The sequence below is a fragment of the Pelodiscus sinensis genome, chromosome 16 (genome assembly GCF_049634645.1).
Source record: "Pelodiscus sinensis isolate JC-2024 chromosome 16, ASM4963464v1, whole genome shotgun sequence".
NCBI classification, from domain to species: Eukaryota; Metazoa; Chordata; order Testudines; family Trionychidae; genus Pelodiscus; species Pelodiscus sinensis.
Window position 1 is genome coordinate 25,365,590 of NC_134726.1, and position 21,369 is coordinate 25,386,958.

At 43.3% G+C, this 21,369-nt stretch overlaps 1 protein-coding gene across 2 annotated transcripts in view; it reads left to right on the forward strand.

Moving 5' to 3' along the window:
* Positions 1-13,711: 13,711 nt before the first annotated feature.
* The window catches only part of FAM20C (FAM20C golgi associated secretory pathway kinase), a 104,949-nt gene continuing 97,291 nt past the window's right edge, over positions 13,712-21,369 (forward strand). Inside the window, exons 1-3 of one of the 2 annotated variants that reach the window (XM_006112825.4) lie at positions 13,712-14,406; positions 14,530-15,423; positions 17,700-17,878. In XM_006112825.4, the coding sequence (XP_006112887.1) occupies positions 14,867-15,423; positions 17,700-17,878 (736 nt within the window). In that variant the 5' untranslated portion in view covers positions 13,712-14,406; positions 14,530-14,866. Of the gene's footprint in view, positions 15,424-17,699; positions 17,879-21,369 lie in introns of both variants that reach the window. The other variant, XM_075899530.1, reaches the window with a different exon arrangement.

Sequence of the window (21,369 nt, forward strand, 5' to 3'; positions counted from 1 at the left end):
TCTTCTTTGGTTTCATAATATCCATGGCAACCCTTTTTTAAAAAGTTACTTAGATCATCAAAGACCTGGGGAGGGGAACAGGCATGCACTTGAAATCATTTTCATTTTGCATTTCTAATATTCATGTTTATGGCCCACCCCAATGTTAAATCTTCACACATTTCTTGGCAACTCTTCGATATTTTTATTTCCTGATAGAAAATGTAAAGGAGCAACTGTTTTCACTATGGACCAAAGAACTCATTGTAAGGTATATAGAGTGGTTGCATATATTATTATTATAGCAAGTGCCAAGTAGCCTAATTTTAGACCAAGGTTCATTGTGCTAGGCATTGTACAAACATGTGGTGAATGACCATCCCTGCCACAAAAAGCTAGAAGTCTAAAGAAATAGGGGACACCACAAAAAAATTATTATGTAATGATCATTTTATAAATGGAGTACCGAGCTGCAGAGAGATTACATGACTTGACCATGGTCCCACACAAAGTCTGTGACAGAACTAGAAAGTAAACCAGATCTTCTAAATTTTAATCTTGTGATTTAACCATTAAGCCGCCCTTCCTTCATTACAACAGTCCTTTTGCAATGAAAACCACATACAGCGTCTCCTTGTAACAAAGCATACAAGTGTAACAGGGAAAGTAGGCAAGAATGTTACACAGAAAGGCTCACGTAGAACATTATAACAGCTCAATGCCACAATTGGGACTTGGAATGTGATGACTCCCCCTGAAAAAAACCCATAATACAAAGCTGGGTACATTGACAATAAAATGAATACGTTTTCTAAAACTCACTTCCCATTCACAGTAGGGCTGTGAAAGAGTAACCATGTTCACGGTTAATCAATAACATTCACAGTTACACATAGTTTCCTAGTACATGCAGGGAGTTGGCTTAAAAGCTGGCTCAGGTGTGCACTTTCTCCTGGGGAGCCGAATGCCGCCTTGTGTGTAATCGTGTAACCTCTGACATTTTCAGCGGTTACTCAGTTACTTAATTCAATGCATTTTAACATCCCTAATTCACAGTGAGCCTAAGATTTGGGACTTGAATTTACTTCCATTAAAATCCAGTGGCAACACTCCCACGGAATCAATGAGAGCAGGGCCAGGCAGGCCACTAATAGGCACATCTTAACACAGGCCATAATGGTTTAATTCAGAAATCAAAGGAGAGCTCTTTTTTACAAAACTATCTTGCAGGCATGGGTTAGAATTTGTGACATTAAGAATGTGTCCTTATGTTGAATTAGAATGTATAGACACTCATACACTTTCTGGGTTACAGTGCTATGAGGATCTACCCACTAGAACAACAGAAAGAAGAGGCTGAAGCAAAGGGTGGGAGCAAGTGCATCAGAAAGGAAACTCACACCAAGTTAATTATATTATACAGGTTTGTTTGTTTTTTTCTTGTCATTATTTGCTGTGAGGGGGTTGGAGAGAGAGTGTTGCAAACTGTTGCACTGTGTTAAAAACAGTGTTTTGGTTGGCATCCTTTCTTTAGTGTAATGGAGGAGGGAAGTATTTTTTAGTTCAAACATTGTAAGTACGTGGCTTCAAAATCCCTTTTTCCAGATGGGCCTTGTGGACCAATGGTGGCCAACCAGCAGCCTGCAGACCTCATGTGGCTTGTCAAAGTAATCTGACTGAAGGCCACAAGACATTTTGCTGACATTGATTGTCCACAGGCACCACTCCCATAGCTAACCATTGGCTGTGGTTCTCTGTTCCCAGCCAATGGTAGCTGTTCAGGCAGCACCTGCAGGAAAAGAGGCCACAGGGACTGTTGCTTCCCACAGTTCCCATTGGCTGGGAAAGGCAAACCACGGCCACTAGGAGATGCATGGTGGAGTGGTGGTGGGGGGCAGTGCCTGGGGCTGGTCAACATCTGCAAAATGTCTTGTGGCTCACAATCCTGGATGGGCTGCATGTGGCTTGTGGGCCACAAATTGCCCACCATTTGTGAGGAGTCAATGGAATTTGCCTGCCTAGGGAGCTGATCAGAAAACAAAAATACTGAAATATAAAAAATGTTTTGTCAGCATTTTGTTCTAATTAAAATTTCCCACCCAGTTCTATTAGTCAGTAACAATACCTCTCCAACAGGAATGGTTCTGTATGGACCCAATTCAGCAAAACAGTTAACCACATGTTCATCTTTAAGCATGTGAGTAGAACATCTGAAGTCAAAATGAAGCACAACTTCACTATTTTCCTTAATCAGTATCAATATATTCACTCTAAGGTCCCAGTCTTTCAAACTTGGGTAAACATAAGCAGTCTCATTTAATTTATTGAAACTACTATTCTGGTTAAAATTATCTGAATACATTTTTGCATGACTGGGGATAAAGATAAAAGGGTCATAGGACTGTGCCTCTCATTTTTATATTCTAGGCTATAGCACTCTGGATATGACATTGTGGGTTTCGTTGAATGTAACAAAATATTTGTTGGCTTTTTTAGAAGCCAACAGATTGATTGAAAATTCAAGTCAATAAAATGAAAACTCAAAATCAGAAGTCAAAACATCCATAATAAACCAAAACTGCACTGCAAAAAAGGGGGGGAAAGCTTGCAGAATTTTAGAGATTATTCAATGAACAAAAAAACAACCCTTCACTGAGTAAGGTGCGGGTATATGTGTGCGTATCTATATATTCTGATTTAACAAAAGGGCATATTCTGTTCAGGTATAAATTAACGTAACTCCATTGACATCAATCAATCTGCAAAAAAAGATTTTGTGTGTAATTTACTGAGCTACATTTTGTTATTTATATACCTACACACATAAACTAGTGCTTGAGTTTGAAGGAAGTCCACAAGGAATGCAATAGATATGATTTCACACCTTCTTATGGGAATTCATTTTAATATAGCAGGATGTAACTCTGATCATTCAAATTGTATACGCTATTATGTCAGGCATGTCAAGATAATTTGTTTTGACTACGTTTAAAATAATATCTTTTTAGATAACACATTTTCCTAACAATCTTCTGTGTGACATCCTATTACTTAAAACGTGAAGTTTTCAGACCTACTGATTTATAGTAATACATACGATTACGGCTACACTAGAATGAAATGTGGATACCTGCATACCTGCATAGTCCAAATTGCTTTAGAAACAACAATAGCAGTTCTTGTTCTTGTACAGCCAGCTAATTCTTTGTTCTGCTCAAGTCAAGAATGAAACAGTTCGGGCCAGATCCTTAGCTGGTGTAATTAGACCATTGAAATCACTGCCAATTTACTGTAGCTGGGGATCTAACCTGCTCTGCAATTGTCACAGCAGTTCCGTAATTAACAAACCGCCATAAGGGTTCTGCTTCATTGACCCAGTCAAGCAAGTGGGTTTTCTGAGTCCCATTTTCCACCAGTTTCTTAATTTGCACATAGAGTTTAGGCTGTACAAAATATTTGCACACATATGTACCAGAAAGGGTAAACCTGAAATGAGATCTCCGCAGCATGGACATTTTGGCCCCCTGAAATCAATCAAAGTCAGTGATGTGTTCCCATGATAGGCTAACCTTTGCCTGCTATTGTGACATTGAGACAGGACAGCCCCGCTTGGCTTATAACAATGAAAGCCTATCGTATGTCACTCCTTTCATTACTATTTAGCTCAGGCTCCCAGCTCAATGCACCTGCAATCAACCTTAGCAAAGCCATTAGGGGAAAGGGATGACTAGCCAGGCAGTGTATTTGATTTTTCTGGGAGATTTGGACGTGATGGCAGAAAATATAAAGCATCTTATAAGGTACTATGCTGAAAGGCAATACAAGTGAAGCAATGGGTATGCTTGCTTTCCTATAAACTATACAAGATGGCAAACTTTTGGAGCTGATCTTCTACGAATAAGACAGCAATCAGGATTACTATAAGGATGCGTATGTGGGATTTTGTTTTTGAAAACCAGGAGACTGATGGTTCAGCCTTAAAAATGTTCAGGTTCTGATGTAGCAACCCAATATGTAATGCTTGTTACCTGCTGTTGTGTTGATAAGAATAGACACAGGAATATATTTTCACAATAATATATATAATATAGAGGACCTACCCACATAAGCCACACCATCAGGAGCTCATCCATCTGCACATCCACTAATGTGATACATACCAGAAAGTGCCAGCAATGCTTCTCTGCCATGTACCTTGGCCAAACCAGACAGTGTCTGTGCCAAAGGATAAATGGGGACAAATCAGACATCAAGGCTATGTCTAGACTGCAGGCTTCTTTCGAAAGAGAAATCCGCTTTTTCGAAAGAGAGCACCCAGCGAGTCTGGATGCTCTCTTTCGAAGACGGCCTCTTTACATTGAAGAACGCCTTCTTTCGAAAGAGGAACTTTCGAAAGAAGGCGTTCTTCCTCGTGAAATGAGGTTTACCGCCGTCAAAAGAAAAGCCGCGTTCTTTTGAAATAATTTCGAAAGAACGCGGCTTGAGTCTGGACGCAGGGGAAGTTTTTTCGGGAAAAGGCTACTTTTCCCGAAAAAACCCCTGAGTCTGGACACGGCCCAAGATAATTAATGTACATGAATCTGTAGGAGAACATTTTAACCTCCCTGGACATTCAGTAATTGACTTAAAAGTAGCCATCCTCCTGAAAAAAATTTCAAAACCCAATTACAAAAGGAAACAGCTGAACTGCAATTCATTTTCAAATTCAATACAATCAAATTAGGACTGAATAAAGATTTAAACCAGTTAACACAGTACAAAGGCAATTTCCCCTCTCTTGATATTCACATCTCCCCATCAACTGCTGTGAGTAAGTCACATCTACCCTGACCTGATTAGTCTCTCTAAAGGTACATCTACACTGCAGAGCTATTTTGGGATACCAGAAGTATCCCGAAATAGCTATTACATATCTATTGAAGCAGCCTGTTATTTTGAAATAAATTTCGAAAAAATGGGCAGCTTATTCTGACATACGGGTAAACCTCATTCCATGAGGATTAAGGGGAATTTCAGAATAGCAAGTTATTTTGAAATGCAGTGTTGTGTAAACAGTGCCAAATTATGAAATAAACTATTTGGAAATAGCATCTAAATAAGCTGAGCAATTTGCGCAATAAACTAACAGGGCTACCCCACTGAGACTTTTCTGTTCATATTGCCGAAAACTTTAATTCCCAGTTTAAAAAAAAAAGTTGTAGATAGAAAATTTTCTACCAACCACCTTAGCTTGCAATCTTTCCCACTATGTTTGACATTGCAAGCTTGTAAAGAAGCCAGCAAAAAAACAAAACAGGCTTGATCCTCAAAGGTATTTAGGCACCTAACTCCTATTGAATCCAAAGGGAGTTAGGAGCCTAAATACCTTTGAGAATTGAAAACTTTGTGACTCAGTCTGTGTACTCTCAAAAAACTGTGCTTAACTATATTGCAGCCATTCTCATAGCTTAGTAATGGAAACAGATAAATGAGATGGATCAAGTTTCCCCTTCGACTTTATCAGCAACTGTTAATTCAGTCTCCAAACAAGAAGGAGGAAAATGCTATGATTTATGAAGATGATAGACCCCTGAATTTTAAATAAGAGCTGTTTGGTATTCATTCATGATAGATGATGCAAAACATATTGTATGCAAATCAATTGAACATCGCGATGTTAGGTATTTCATGTGACATTTCAATACAAATCAAACAATACTTCAGAGAAAGTAGAGGACTTCTCTTATTGAGAAATTCCCCCCACCCTAAAAAAAATTAAATGAAGATAATGGAAGGATGGAAGGGGACTCCAGTTCATTGAAATGATCTGCATGCAATAATGTATTAATGTCATAATATTCCATTAACAGCTCGTTATTTCCGTGTTTACATAATGCTAGGAATTATCCAGGGTAATGTTCCTCTAACAAGCAATACAGCAGAAATGAAGAGCTGCTGGCCCCGTACTAAAGTTCCAGCTGCAGTCTTGGAGTTTAGACAGGGAGAAACATAAACAATTTTTTTGTACTGAGCTTTGCACCTCCAAAGTAAAATAAAAAAAATCAAGCCGCCCCGAAACAAACAATCTTAACAAATTTCTGATTTAAATTAGATTGGTCCTGTGGCTGTACATGGACCAGCTGTTTGCGCAAAGCCTGTTTGATGCATGAGTTTGAATGAGAGAACAGTAAATGCAATCTTAGTTTTCTCTCAGGCTATGTCTACACTACAAGTTTTCTTGGCAAAAAATATGCTAATGAGGGACTCATTTGCATGACTCAATCTCATTTCCATATTTTCTGCCAATCATTTTGCACTAGGAGTTTTTGCATGAAAACAAGTAGCGTGGACATTTTCTTTTTGCGCAAAACCCCTTTTTTCTGCAAAATTGGTATACCTCCTTTTTCGGCAGAAAATATACAAATCAGATCGCGACTCATGCAAATGAATCCCTCATTAGCATATTTTTGCCGAGAAAACTCGTAGTGTAGATGTAGCCTCAGTCCCATAGGCACAGGTATAGCAGACGCTTGGAATACAAACATAAGCCAAAGCCACACCTAGCCCTACACACCCACAGTGGACAGTGAGTGAGTGTAGGCAGCCCCTTCCATGCCCAGCATAAGCTATTCAACCAAGAGGTTCCAGCTGTAGGGGGAAAGCAGCCCCTGGAAGAGCCGTTACGCTACCTCCTATGCATGGGAGGATGTTTCCCCATTGAATTAGAGCCTGCTGGACAAAGCCCAGGCAGAAAAGTAGGCAAGGGGCTTTTGGCTCCTTGGGTTTTCCAAGGAGTCTGGCCCTTAGCTGGTGCAGAGGGGGATTCATACTGTGTCCATTTGAATAGCCCCTCCCTTTCCATGTAATGGAAAACGGCTCTTTTCCCAGGTCTTCCAGGTATCCTGTAACAACCAAACCCTGACCTTGTCTTAAGTCAGGAGAAGAGGAAGCTGATACCAAATTGGGTGACCCTAGCTCTTACCGTATAATAGTTCTTGAACAAATGGACTCACAGACAGACAGACGCAGACAGGTGCACTCTAAAATATAGAGATTAGAGACTACTTGAATACTAAGATATAATTTTGGAGTAAGAAAAGAGACCTGGAGAGAACTGTAACCCAGAGAGTCACAATTCCCCATTTGATCTGCTCCTGGGCAGGCCCAGCTAGGGACTGACTCTTACTCAGCCCAAAAGCCATCATTTAGCTCATAGAGTATTTGCTGATCACATTATTTGCCAGTCCTGTGTATTTAGTAGATAACCGTTTTGTTGGATCTATCAATCAACAACTGCCATCCATCTTGAACAACAAAGGCATAAACACCAAAGCAGTTCAGCTATCGTGTGCCATGCTGCAGCTAGAAAGATCAATTTGCAAACAACAGTCCTTACTCCCTGTAATGCAATGTAGGCTACAGGCATGGAGCCAGAGGATGAAGCCAGCTCATGACATGTCCTTGAGACCTGCTGAGCTTCCTCTTTTCCTTTCCTCCCTCTCAGCCACCTCTCTTCAGTTCTTTACCTCCCCAGTGCAATACAGCCCCCTCAGCATGGCCTGTTCTAGCTGCATCTTCTTTCCAGCTTGTGACCTAAACCTAGGTTGGCTCATTGACCTTGGAACATCTTGAAGTTCTCTGTATACAAAACCCTTCAGAATGCATCCATCATCCATCCAGTGCATTGACTAACCTGGTGGAGAGGCCTGTATTTAAGAATAGTGGTCAGACTTGGCAATTTTGCTTTCTGAACTACTTTGGTGTCAGGCACTTTGGTTTCCCATGTGATGTTTAGAACGTGGCGAAGAACATGAGTGTGAAAGGTGCTTTCACTTTTCTTGTATTTGCTGTTGGTGGTCCATGTCTTCTCACCTCAGTGCAGCGTGCTCACAATGCATGTTTGGTAGACCCGTATCTTTGTGTTCAGCATTAGTTTCCTCTTATTCCACATTTCTGGTCATTGTCCAAATGCAGAAGGCTGCTTGGCCCATCCAAGAATCCAGCCCATCTGCTAGAGATAAATGATTGTGATATAGATGATCCAAAGGAGAATAATTTGTGCACAACTTCTTGCAGGGTACTAGCTATGAAAACTTCTGATACTGCCCACACAACCTGTGCCATAATCATGGTCTCCTTTGAACAGATGGTGCATGCAAATGCATCACAAAGGTAAAGTTATTACAAAGTTGCTAGAGTTCCTTGCACTGTGTACAACAAGCATGACATCACTGGCTGCAAGAAGTTCGCTTAGCGTCAGGCGTTTAACTTTGATTAACTTTAGGTGGACAATATTTAAGAGTTTTCCATCTGATCTCATAAGCATATGTACACTCTTGACACTAAATGAAAAACATGACCAAGCAGCAGAGAGAAAAATATACTAAAGACTGTTGGTGGTGTGACAGCCTGTCACTGGTCGGGGGGCAGGGCGGCCAGAACCCCGGTCCCCAGGAGACTGGCGCCGGGGAACCGGCTCTCCGGTGTTCCCCCAGCTCGAGCGGGTGGCGGCGGCGGGCGGGGGAACTCCCCCCGCGCCTGCGCCGGCTACGCCGTGCCGACTCCTTCCCCGCGTCCCCGGACGGTGGGGGCGGATCAGCTGGGCGGCGGGACGCTGCACGCCAGCGTGCCCGGAAGGGGCGGGGTCCCAGGGAGCGGCGGATACGGCGGGCCAGCTCAAAAGGGCTGGCCGCCGGCGGAGAAGGAGGCAGGCTCCCGGTGGGAGCACAGGAGCCGAGCCGGAGGCAGGACGGAGCCCGGGCAGCATACCCCGCGGCTGCCAGCCCGGCGCTGGGCCCGGGGTCTTCAGGACAGCCACTGCCCCTGGCGGTCCCTCAGCCCATCGGCAGACGGAGGGCGTACCCCACTGCGTCGCGCCCAACAGGAGCGGGACGCACGGAGGCAGAACAGCGCCACAGAGCGATCCCCCGAGGCTACATCGGGAAGTGAGACACCACGAGACCCCGAACCAGGGTAGGTGTGAATGCGGCGGGCCCGATTGGCGGGCGCCGCCCGGGGGGAGGAAGGAGTCCGGGGCAGGGCGCTTTTGGCGACCTTGGGTGGACGAGTTTTGGAGGGATTAGCTCCCTCGTCCACCGCGTCGGGGCATTAGCAAGCCCCGGCGCCTAGGGCCCTGGGCTGGGACCCGGAGAGAGGGCGGGACCGGGTCCCCCTCCCTCCCTGAAGGGAGTATACTACTCCCCGCGGCTTGAGCGGCGAGCCGTTGTAAGTCACGACCCCGCAAGGGGAAACGCTGAACCAGGGGCCGGCTGCCCCACCCCGCATAGGCGGGTGACTGTCGCCGGGTTCGCTGACCCCCCCTTCCTCCTGGGAGGGGGTGATCGCACCCATTACCGGGAGTTCCCCGTTGGGGGCCCTGAGGCCAACTAGGCACAAAAAGGGGGCACGAGGGTTCGCTGACCCCCCCTCTTGGAGCAAGAGGGGGTGATCGCACCCTGAAACCCCCACAGTGGCAAAATACATCCCTGTTTGTAACACTATGTATTTCAAAGATATCACATAGGTCACCATCATAGTGGACTGTTATCTTCATGCTCTCTTGGAAGGATTGAATCAGACTGAGAAGTGGTGTTCTCTGTAAGCTGGGCGTTTGGGCGGCCACCTAGGAGAGACTGAAATGCTGCCCAGCTGACTAACAGAGTACCGTTAGCCACCCACAGCCAGATGCATGTGTTTCTATTGGTGATACACATCTGTGCATACCTTGGTGCACATAACAAAATATATTCCACACATGGGTAAAAAATAGAGGGAACATTGCAGATAAGGCTTTGGGTGTAACCAGTTTTCTTAACAACTGGGAGAAACGTTTTCTGCTGACCAGGTCTGATCTGCGGAGAGAGGTTTTATTTGTTCTTGACACTTTTCTTGCAGTTGCCTTAGTGCAGGGGTGGGGAACCTTTCTTGGGTTGGGGGCTGCTGACCCACAGAAAAATCAGTCAAGGGCAGCACACAGAAAACCCTCACTGATGTGGTCCCCAAATGAGGAGGAAGACACTCCCCACATTCCCCTCATACACCAGAGCCTGAGCGGGGGACACAACCTAGTATATTTTATGTGCTCCAGCCCCATGGTGGGAAGCAGGGAGGTTGGAGTGCTAGCACTGACTCCCCAATGCAGGGGGGGCTCTGAGCTTCCGTGCCCAGATCCAAGCAAGCCAGGGGTCATCTGGCCCATGAACCTGAGGTTCCCCACCCCTGCCTTAGAGCAAAGACTATCTCAATAGTTCATCTATTAGCACAGATGCCGCCCTGTTGTCTTTTGAGAATGACATCGACAAATGCCTTGTGAGTAACACAAAGGAGATGGGTTCCTCTCTGGATAGACAGGGTTCTGAGTATCATTGCCTGGGAACACCAAGAAACCCTTGACTTTTTTATCCATTTTATTCCATGGACTAAAGATACGAATTAAAGATCTCCTTTGGACAGCCCTGCTGAGTCATCCCAAAGATGAAAGATCTAAGCACGAAAGGCACAGAGCAACTCAAAGGGGAAATGAGTGCACTCGGAGCCTATAGACTCCAAAAGGTGAAGGCGTAGTCCAGCACGTAGAATGGGGCCATGAACCAAGAGGAAGTAGTAGGTCCCCTAAAGGTCAGATGAAGCTGAGAAAGGCATGATGTCAGGGACGACGGATATCCTCCTTCCCTCATAAGAACAGCCCAGGACATACAGAAGTGAGTGAGATAAGCAGTAACTATCGGTATTTCCTTGTTCCTGAGGACAGCATTCCCTTTACTCTACCTCAGAATGAGCAGTAGCAGGGCTAAGCTACAACCATAAAGGACCTGAAGAATAGTGTTTAAAGAATCCCACCTCTCTGTTCTTATTCAGACCCATTAAAAGCGCCCACATTTAATTAGGAGTCTAAGATGAAGAGACTGTTGTCCATAGTGGGAACTCTCTTAAAGCAATTAGCAGTGGATTTAGTAAAATACAACCCTGCTGGAAGTTGCATCAGAAAGCTTCAAAGCAGAGGCTGCTTATGTTGGTGACAATATTGATATCTCGATGGACCTGAGTCAACAAACACTTACACGTGGGTGTAATTTCAAGCATGTGGGATCTCACATAACTCACTACAGAACCGGGGCCTGTAACTGAAAGGTGATGAAAGAATTAAAACAGTTCTCTTTTACTAATGACTCCAGAGAACGCTGGGCCTGTCAAGATCAGACTGAAACCAGAGGACTGCTGGAAACCTCAGTGAGTATTTAAAATAAAAGGAGTTCTGGCCCTAAACCGCTAAGTGGCAACAGATCACTTGAAAATCTTTTCCACTGAAGAGCAAAACACCCATGGCGGGAGATGATGAGCTGTCTAAGAGGAGCCCAAATGGAGCACCTCTGGGGCACTGGTGCCTTGAGTCGCATTCTGGCACCTGCAGGCTGCAGAGACTAGAGATGCCCATGGTGCTGAAGAGTCTGTTGCAGCTCATGATAGAGCTAAGGGAGAAGGGGAATCTTCATGCCCCACCATCCTCTGCAGGGTTGCACTCACGAGAAACACAAACCTTTCAAAGTATGGACATTCATATTCAGAGGCTGAGATAGCTCCGTTACCCTAACTCTCCTGCCATCGTGCTCCTGCCCTCCCCCTGCTCCCCAGTGCCTTTACTTACACCATGGGCTACAAATCACCAGATACTCATTTCAAAACATGATTTGCCATCATGGTCTGAGGGTGACAGATTCCACTGAATATCATGGAGATAATGTGATCCAGCTGGGCTTGTGGAGGGCAGCCTAAGGCAAGCCGTGGGCAGTGCCAGTGGAACTGTGGCTTAGCAGATCTAAAAGTAAATCCCAGGAGGTATAACCTGGATTCAGTTATTTAAACCCCATTACATCCCTGTGAGATAGGTAAGTACTATTTGTCCCCAGATGGCTAAATGAAGCATTGAGAGGTCTACGTGCTTTGCCCAACATCTCTGTGGCAAAGTTCAGGAATTCCAACTCTCAGTGGGAATTCTGCCTGAATGAGGACAGCACAGCAGGATGTAACCCAGAATGTATATCCCGTTTGTATTGTACTCGCTGTGTCAACTCCCCCCCCCCCCCCCCCACACACACACACCATGGCTTTAGGTATTGTTCTTTGAAAACTGATAATGCCCAGTTCCCAGCCTGAGTTCAATACTCTTGACTTCAATAAGATTTTCTGAAAGACCGATCTACCCTTGCCCGCATTTTGTAGCAACGGGGTGAACTGTCTACCAAACATTATGCTCCATACTCCACATGCAAAGTGAGAAATTGTCACGGCACAGCTGGTGATGTGGCAGCAAGGCATTAAAAACGTTCTATGCAAATGACGACTCCAGTTCTGCAAGAGGGTGCATGAGGCCAGACCACTGCCCTCACTCCAAGCCCACTGGCGTCAACAGGGTGATGCAAAAGCAGAGCAGCATGCCTGCCTTGAACAGCTTGCAGGATCAGGGCCTATATAGCCTTGCATTTTTCAGGGTCATTTACCACTTTTGAAAACAAAAGTGGCCATGTTGTGAAAGCACAGGTGTAAGTTTAATGCAAGCACAAAACATGACTGCAATATATCGTGACGGCTTAACAGTCTTACAATGAGGGTTCAGAGTGTGATGCATTTGTAGCACACATTGCAGGTCCAAATATGTAGGTACTGCTTTTATGCGTTCCTTGTAAAGACAATAAATGGGGGATATGGGTTTTAACTTATTACTATATTCATTACTTTTCAGTATCACCAGGAGCCTTCGACTAATATCAAGGCCCTGTTGTTCAACCCCGATTAAGAAACAGCCCCTACCCCCAAGACAAGGCAAGAAGAATATGATTATTTCCAGTTTATGCATGGAGAATAGAGGCAAAGAGAGAATGAAGACCCAGATCCTCCCACGAACTTAAGCTAACTCCTAATGTTAATGGGATCTAAATGCCTGCATCAAAGTACTTGTCCTAATTGGCCTGCTAAAGCCAGGGTTGTGAGTTCAATCCTTGAGGGGGCTGTTTAGGCAAATCTGTCAGGGCTGGTACTTGGTCCTACTATGAGGGCAGGGGACTGGACTCCATGACCTTTCAAGGTCCTTTTCAGCTCTATGAGATGGTATGGTATATCTCCATATTAAAAGATATGAACAAAATCCACAGCAGAGCCATCAAGGGATCCCAAGTCTCAATCCAGTGCTTTAACCACTCTCCATCTCCTCTGAATTATCTGATTGGAAACTCTGGGTCAGTTTTCAGAATCTCTCCTGGCTGGAGGACAATATTGGCAGCCTAATCTCCTTTTTCATCCGGCTATATTGTAAGCATGTGCAGCTAATGTAACCAGACGGGTGGATTGTTACACTGCAACACCTTTAAAGATTGTTACGGTCGGCAGCATCCAGATTCAAAATCAAGATTATTCATCTGTTTCTTAGAAGGAAGAGAAGCCGAGTTTTACGTTTTGACCTTGTTATACACGGGTGACATGGGGAGGGAAAGCAGTAGATTTGCTTCCGAAAATGATCTCTCCTCTCCAGACAATGACATAGCAGAAATCATGTCCCTAAGCCTAGACAGCCAGACTGTACTAATACTTTGCAATGTTATTAGCATAGATTCCAACCCCCCCCCCCCCCAAAAAAAACCCTTTGAGAAACAGACGCCCTCTCCTTGCCCCAGTTGGAGCTGCAGCAGAATGGGGAGGGGGTGGGAGGAAAGGGGAGACCGAAAGAAAGAAAAGCTTGTGGCTGAGGTTTTCCTGTTACTATCATTGTAACGTTTATTTAGCCAATCTCTTAACTATGACGTCTGGATCCATGGCTTGCTCATAATATTTAACACACCCACTAAAGGCTGGAGTTGCAGCGCTACTAGTCCAACCAGTCAGTGTAGCTGAAAGGGGTTTTCACTCTGCACCTGCCAAAGACCTTTCTCCCTCTTTCTCTGCCTCTCCCTTTCTCTCGCAAGGCAGATCTGTACGACCCCGCAGAGATCAAAGACAGCACCTCCCTCGCTAAGAAGAACCGCTGTTGTTTTGTGCTAGTTTCTTTCCTCTTCTCTCTCTCCTTCGGTGCGTGCTTTACCTTGCCGTAGCGCCATCGGGCAGTTTTGCAACCCCAAAACAAAACAAAATAACAAAAAGCCAAACCAAAACAACTCTCCCCTCCCCTCCCAAAAAAACCCCCGCGGAGCCCCAGCCTGGATCCAGCCAGCACACTGAGTTGGACCCTAGTTGACTACTCATCTCTCCCCAGCGCTGGATGCGATGGATGAAGACTCTGGACACAGGCTAAGAAAAGCATTTTCCAGCCCATGTTTTTAAACAGTCTGGCGGAGGAGCGCGTGTGTCCCACGGCTGCATCACTGGTCAATTTCAAAGGATGGGGGGCAGCGTTTCCAGCACCTCGAAATATGATGGATGATTTTTGCTGCCGCTGAACGCCTTTCTCTCTTTAAACAGGTTTTATTATAATTTTTATTCCCCATCTTAATGCCCCCCCCCTTTTCCCCATCAGAGCTTCAGAGGTTGGTTTCTCTTCAATCATCCCTTTTTCTTTCCCCTTGTGCTCCCTGTCATCATCAGCCTCAAGGAAAAGACCGGGGCAATTGGGCAGACGGGTTTAGACGCTGAACTGCTGCTGGCTTTGTGTTCCCATTGATGTGCAAAGCCTTGACTCCGTGCGGTGGGGATTTTCGTCTGGCCGAGTCCTGGATGAGACTCGACCAAGAGGAACGAGGACCGAGCGCTTGCAGAATATTTACTTTCTTCGCTTGCCGGGTTGATTTGTTCTCCGAGCAGGGGGGCAAAAAAGACAAAACACATCGAGACTCGAGCTTTTTCTGTGAAAGGGCTCCTTTAAATATTTAAATCACCCCTTTGCTTCCCCCCCCTTTATAATTTATTAGAAGCCCCCTTGACAATGAAGATGATTTTAGTGCGGAGATTCAGGGTGCTGATCCTGATGGTGTTTTTGATCGCCTGCACCATGCACATCATGATCGATCTGCTCCCCAAGCTGGAGAAGCGAGCGGCCAGGACCGAGGGCCAGGCGGGCTGCTCGTGCGCTCAGCCCCCGAGCGAGGAGGCGCAGGGCTGGGGGAAGCCGCGAGCGAAGGGCGGCTCGGAAGCCGGCTGGCCTAACAAGCACACGCTGCGGATCCTGCAGGATTTCAGCAGCGACCCCGGCTCCAACCTCACCTCGCACTCGCTGGAGAAGCTCGGCGCGGCCTCGGAGAAAGCCGAAGCTTTTAAGAGGCTGGAACAAAGCGCCAGGAGCCAGGATCTGGGGCACAAGCCGCTCATCCAAGATGGGAGCCCGGGCGCCCAGCCCCTGGGGAAGGGGTACTCCAAGCTGGCGGCTCTCTTCGAGCAGCCCCTGTACAAGATCGCCACGCCGGAGCTGGCGGAGGAGGATGTCTTGTTCAATGTCAACAGCGACATCCGATTTAACCCGAAAGCGGCCGAGAACCAGGACTGGTAAGTAGGGCAGGCGGGGGGAGGGGAGGCAGGGTGTGAGCCTCCACTCTGGGCCCCCAACGGGCTGTCACTGAGAGCAAAGGGGAGTCATGCCACCGGCCGCGCCCGCGACGAAACACAGCACCCCCGGAGAGCACGTTTCTCTCCCCAGACCCAGCAGCAAGGGGATTTGGGTTATGCTCATGTGGCATTCCCCTGAAGACTGGCAACACTGCTCTGGGTCTGGAGAGAGGTAACTAGCGAAGCGATGGATGCAGGAGCCACTGGCGTGGGACCAGTGGATCTGGGTTCTTCTTCTTAATTACAGTACATTTAAAAATATTATACAGTCTGCAGGAAACAGTGTGGCTGCTGCTTGCACACCGGGTTTGAAAAGGCACTGCAGCTCACTTTACATTTCAGCGTTAAAAAAGGAAATGACAGCTCTTGCCTGAATGCAGAATTATAAGTGAGATAAGCAGCTGTTATAAATAGTAGCCAATGTGTATGTTAAGACTTGGATTTTGGTGGTGGTTGTTTTTTAAATGACCACATATAGTTTAAGAAGCACCGCTGTTTCTTATTAAAACCCTGAAGAGAGTAAAAAGATCATTACATAGAAAACAAGAGATTATATGTGTCAATGGTGGTATGTCAAAGCCGGTAGCTGGAAATAAAATTAATATGTTTATGTCGGTAGAGGAATATAGGTTCTAACAAGTCATTTACAAGACTGGAGTAAGAGCTATGTTAGATTAAATGAAAGCTTCCGTGATATAATTCAGGTGTCACCAAGACAATAACAAAATAACATGTTTAAACTAGGCTTGTTATTTTCCCCCAAGCCAACAAAATAAAGAACACAAGACAGAGCAGTAAAATATTAACTTCTCTCAGAAGCAGAGAGATTGACTTCAAAGGTCATAAAACCGTCCATAATATACAGATATAAATGGGATTTCAACCTTCAGGGTCTGACTTTTGACACAGCATTTTCTGCTCTGAATTATTTTTTGACATTCTAAAGCCCAGTGCTTCTATCCTTAACTTTTAATGCATTTGGTTTCATCTATGAATTGCCTGCCCCCACTGCTTAGAAACTTGAATGGATGAAAAATCAAAAGGCTTGTCTCTAATACAACAGCACCCTCTTTCAAACACAGTGACACTGTAATGTTTAAACAGCTTCATTGTACCATGCAAAAACTCTGTCAAGCGATAGAGCAGCCAGCCTGGATTTGAATCTTTAATGATGTTGTATAAATGTTTTCATTTTCAACCTCAAGTTTCTATGAATCACAAAGACCCTTAATGTAGCATAATTAAAATCAAACTTAAAACTCACTAGCTTAGAAAACTTCCAATTTCTCTGGAAAATCTGTCATCAGTATATGTCAGTAATGTAGGGAATATACTCCAGAAATGGCTAAAGATACAATTGACTCCTGCAATCAAGGCATGTGATGGCAATGTGATCTACAATACAACTGCTGTTCTACTTGTTTCTACTAGTTACTGCCCACAAGATTTAAATAATTAAAATCAAATTTAGCAGTTTACATTAATTCATACAATTCTTTGTTATAACAATAGCTTAAAGCTAAGCAAACTTTCTTGCATACATGGGAAATAGAATTTCCATTTAGAAAGTAGTCAAAAGTTATTCCACTTCCTTTTGATCCCATAGGAATAATAAAACAAACAGATTCTGAATGTAATATCACAATTATCAAATAATTTCAGGATCTGTTCATTGTTAAATAAAGATGTGGGGAACATTTATATTTTTGTTTCAAAATTGTCTAAGTTGTTTTTGACAACTCTAAAATAAATCTTAAAGACTGAGTTTTCTGAACATTGTACCCTGGATTTAAAAAAAAACCATAAAACAAAATGTACACAGCTACCTTGAATTAAATCAACTTTTTTGGAGTTTTAGAACAGTGCTATGCAATGTAACACTGAGTTCAACATTTTTTTATATTTTATAAGGGTCAGATCCAATGTCTGTTGCAGTCAATGGGAGCTTTGCCACTGACTTTAGTGGTCTTTGGATCAAGTACTAATAATTTAGGTCACAATTCTGCTCCCATTGAGATCAACAGCAAAGCTACCAATGGCTTCTCTAGAAATGGAAGCAGGCCTTTAATCCACAGCAGGGACAAACGGAAAGCCTTCTCTCACATCTGTATTGTTTGCTTTTCATATCATTGCATTTCAAAGCCCTCTTTTAAGTTGCTTTGTGGAGAACCAGCAGAAAAAATATTAATACTTCTCTCTCTCTACTTTTGTGGTAGGCAAAATGAAGGTAATGAAGATGAGGAATTTTTACCCACTGGAGAAACATCTGTAGATTCCTACCCAAACTGGTTAAAATTCCACATTGGTATTAATCGCTATGAGTTATATTCCAGACACAATCCTGTAATTGAGGCTTTGCTACAAGACCTGGTCTCCCAGAAGATAACCAGTGTTGGTAGGTTCAGATACATATTTTTATGACTATTTACTTATTCAAGTCCTCATTGCTGTTTTAATATTAATGACTATTTCCCATTACTTCTATCTGATGTTCCTAAAGCATTGCTTCCTGGCTACATTCAAGTCTGCATTTATTTTCCTTGTTAAATATGAAAGAGGGTTTATAAAGATACTTTGCCAGTTTCATGGTGCATGCATGTTTGAAAAGCCGTTTGTATTGCTGTGGATGCTAGCAAGATTCTAGCAGCAAAAGCATATTAGGTCAGATTTATCCCTGAGGTAAATCTACTGACTTCTGAGGGGTTACAGTGACAACACACTAGAGTATTGCTTGTTAAAATGTAAAAAAAAAAATGATTTTTTCAAAAGTCTGATTTTTTGTATTTTAATTTTCTCAACAAAGAGTTTGCTGTTAAAAAAAAATCCAGAGTGGGGGGAGGGAATGAAGAGCAACATGTTCATCTGCAGAAGACATTTAAAGCATGAAGCCACACAATGCAGTGTCTCTATACATCTTATCAGGCTGCACTGTGCTCCAGTACTGCTGTAGCTTTAAGCCCCAAAGCTGCAGTGGCTGTATTTGCAGGTCTACCACTGATTTCAAAGAGAGTGAAACAAGTACCAGGGTAGCAGGATAGGGTCCATAGTTCAACTCTGTTTATTCTGTTTATAAACCCATGATTGAGATGATACCATGTTGACCCCTCAGTACATGTAATGATCTGGAACACATGGAAGTATTTTCTATGAAGTCGATTAATGATAGTTTTAGGTACCCTTGCCTCTGGCTTTATAGTTACCAACAAAAGAAACCAAAAACAGGGCCCTGATGTTCTAAACCAGTTAATGTAATTTTATTTTGAGTGGCTGGCAACTGTAATTTGTCAGGACGTTTTTATGTGCCTTGAGGCACATACAGAATTAGGCAATTTCTATTACACCAGCTTCCTAAGTAGTCTTCACCTTTTCACAAAGATGAAATCATAGAAGCTCTACAAAAGGGTTGATAATCAGTATCTCTATGAGCAGATTAGGTCTCCGGGCTTTGGCTCTGCAACTTTATTCAGTAAAAGCTTCAATGGGAATTTTGTCCAAGTAAATCAGCATCAGTGGGCATAATGATTATATTTTCCAGCCTGTGAACCATAGATTTCTCCAAGCAGTGCTAGGATTAAGGGGTATTCTTGACCAGAAAGGATGGATTGATTCAGCTGGTCAAAACAGCAGGAGCCATGATTTGGGGAATGAATATTGGATGAAATTCAGCCCTATGCAGAGAAACATAAGTGGAACTTAAATGAGGCTTAGATATTGTGCTCTGCTTAGAGGGGAGTTTCACCTCAAGAGAACAGTTTTCAAACCATGTTGCTTTAACAAGCTGTCCAGATCCAATGTACTGGATGATCAAATTGAAGGTTAGGTGCATAAATGAATGCCAGTGGCATGAGCCTGTGTGCTGCTTTTCTGTTCCACCCCTAAACTGAGATGCTTTATTAAGGAGCCTAGATTGAGAATTGTGCTGTATATATGCCCACTTTAGATAACATCTAACATAATAGGAATCATGGTCATTGTCTTTAGACAATCACAAATGCTTTTCATCTGCCTGCAGTCTAGGCTTCAGAGAACAAGGATAATCTACAGTCAGTGGAACAGATTCTAGATGATTTTCATTATTTTGGGGTGGGAAATAAAAGTCCTCTTTCCTGATGCACTCACTCCGTCAAAAATGGTGTACAGAATATTCATCTTGCTATTGGACTGTGGAATGGAAACAGCTCTTTATTACGTTAATTTTAAGCACACCTCATTTATCTATCAGGAGATGGAAGAGAAAGAGATGTAAACTGTGCCCTCTCCTAGTCCTCCCACTTTGCATATGGACCATAGTGCCTTTTATATTGCACTGTTGAATAGCCACACTTCAAAATTTACTGAACTACTTTTATTTCTCCAAGATCAAACTACAGTGTATGTTGCTAATGCAGAGGAAAACCATTGCTTGCAGCATGCTCAGATGTGAACATTATGTAATGCTTATCAAATAGATGGTATAATAACATCTTAATAAGTTTGTCATAGTCTGTGGGCTAGTGGATGAAGGAGGGGAATGAGAATCAGAAGTACCCAGCCATGGACTTGTCCTGTACTCTTGGATATGTTGCTTTCTCTCAGCAAAATGGTTATACAAAATTCTGAGTGAAAAATCTCAGCTCCAGTGGAGCCAGTGGAAATTTTGCCATTGACTTCATGGAGGCCTTGATTTCCCCCTGTATATCTTAGAAATGTCTTGTAAAGCCTTAATTAATTAAGGTTTTGCTAAGGCTTTGGGATCCTCAGGGAAAAGTGCTAGAGAGGCACAACTCCATATTTATTGTATTACGCATTTCATTTGAGATATTCTGTTTTATGCTTTTATAGTGTTTTCCACAATGGCGTTGGGGGCCTCTGGGTGAGGCAGCAGTAAAATTCTAAATAAGAGCAATTTACATCAATGATACCTTGCAATTTGAATGTACACACATGCTAAACAATGCATCTCATTAGATGTTCCTTAATCAAAGGGCTGTCTAAAAAGATAAATAAAGTTCAATTCCTAGAAATGAATTCAAGCTAGCCACTTAAAATGAGCTAATAAAAATCAGAGAGCCTGATCCTAGTTAGAGGATTGTCTGCATCAAAATGCCCAAACCACTGCCAATACAAGCCATGTTTGATCCTCTGTGAACAGAGTTTTAGCAAAGTTTGACAAACTTTATATTATGTTATTAATTTTTTTGTAGAGTACAGTAGGTTTTGTTTTACACTGCAAACACTAAAGGCTTTTTTTTAAAATGAACATCTGCTCATTTTTCATGTGTAGTGTATAGGAGCAATAGGGACTTTAGAACTTTTAAATGGATGAATAAAGTCTGGCATGTATTATCAAAGGACACATGAATGATCACTACCTTGCCTCATATAATCCTGCCCATCTTCCAAGTTAATTGCCATGAGTCTTTTGCTGGTTTGCTTTTGAAAGGCAGTTATGGAGATGACTACAAGGTTAGAAATGTAAAACAAATTGAAATCTTCATACTGCCTGAGAATGATCATTTTATTTTGACACTCAGTGCAATTAAATATACAGAATCCTAGAAGTTAAATGGAAAAGACCCCTTCACTTGTCCAGTCCTTTTAATGCAAGGAATATTGTCTACAAGTTTTCTAATATTTTGGTATCTTCAGTATAGGTTTTAATAGGCTTGTATAGTTTTGATATGCAAGTTTTGATATCTGGAAGTGGAACTGTAGCTAAACCATCTTCCTAACTAGGTCAGATTTATCTTCTTAATTTTATTATTAATTGGTAAGTGTCACATCCAAAAAGACCACCCTTGATCAATCAAAACTGCTTTCAAGATTCTGTAACCCAGACAGTTACCTTACATGAAAATAGCGGGAGAAGCAATTACTGCTAAGTTCATAAGAGCAGAGGGCATTAAG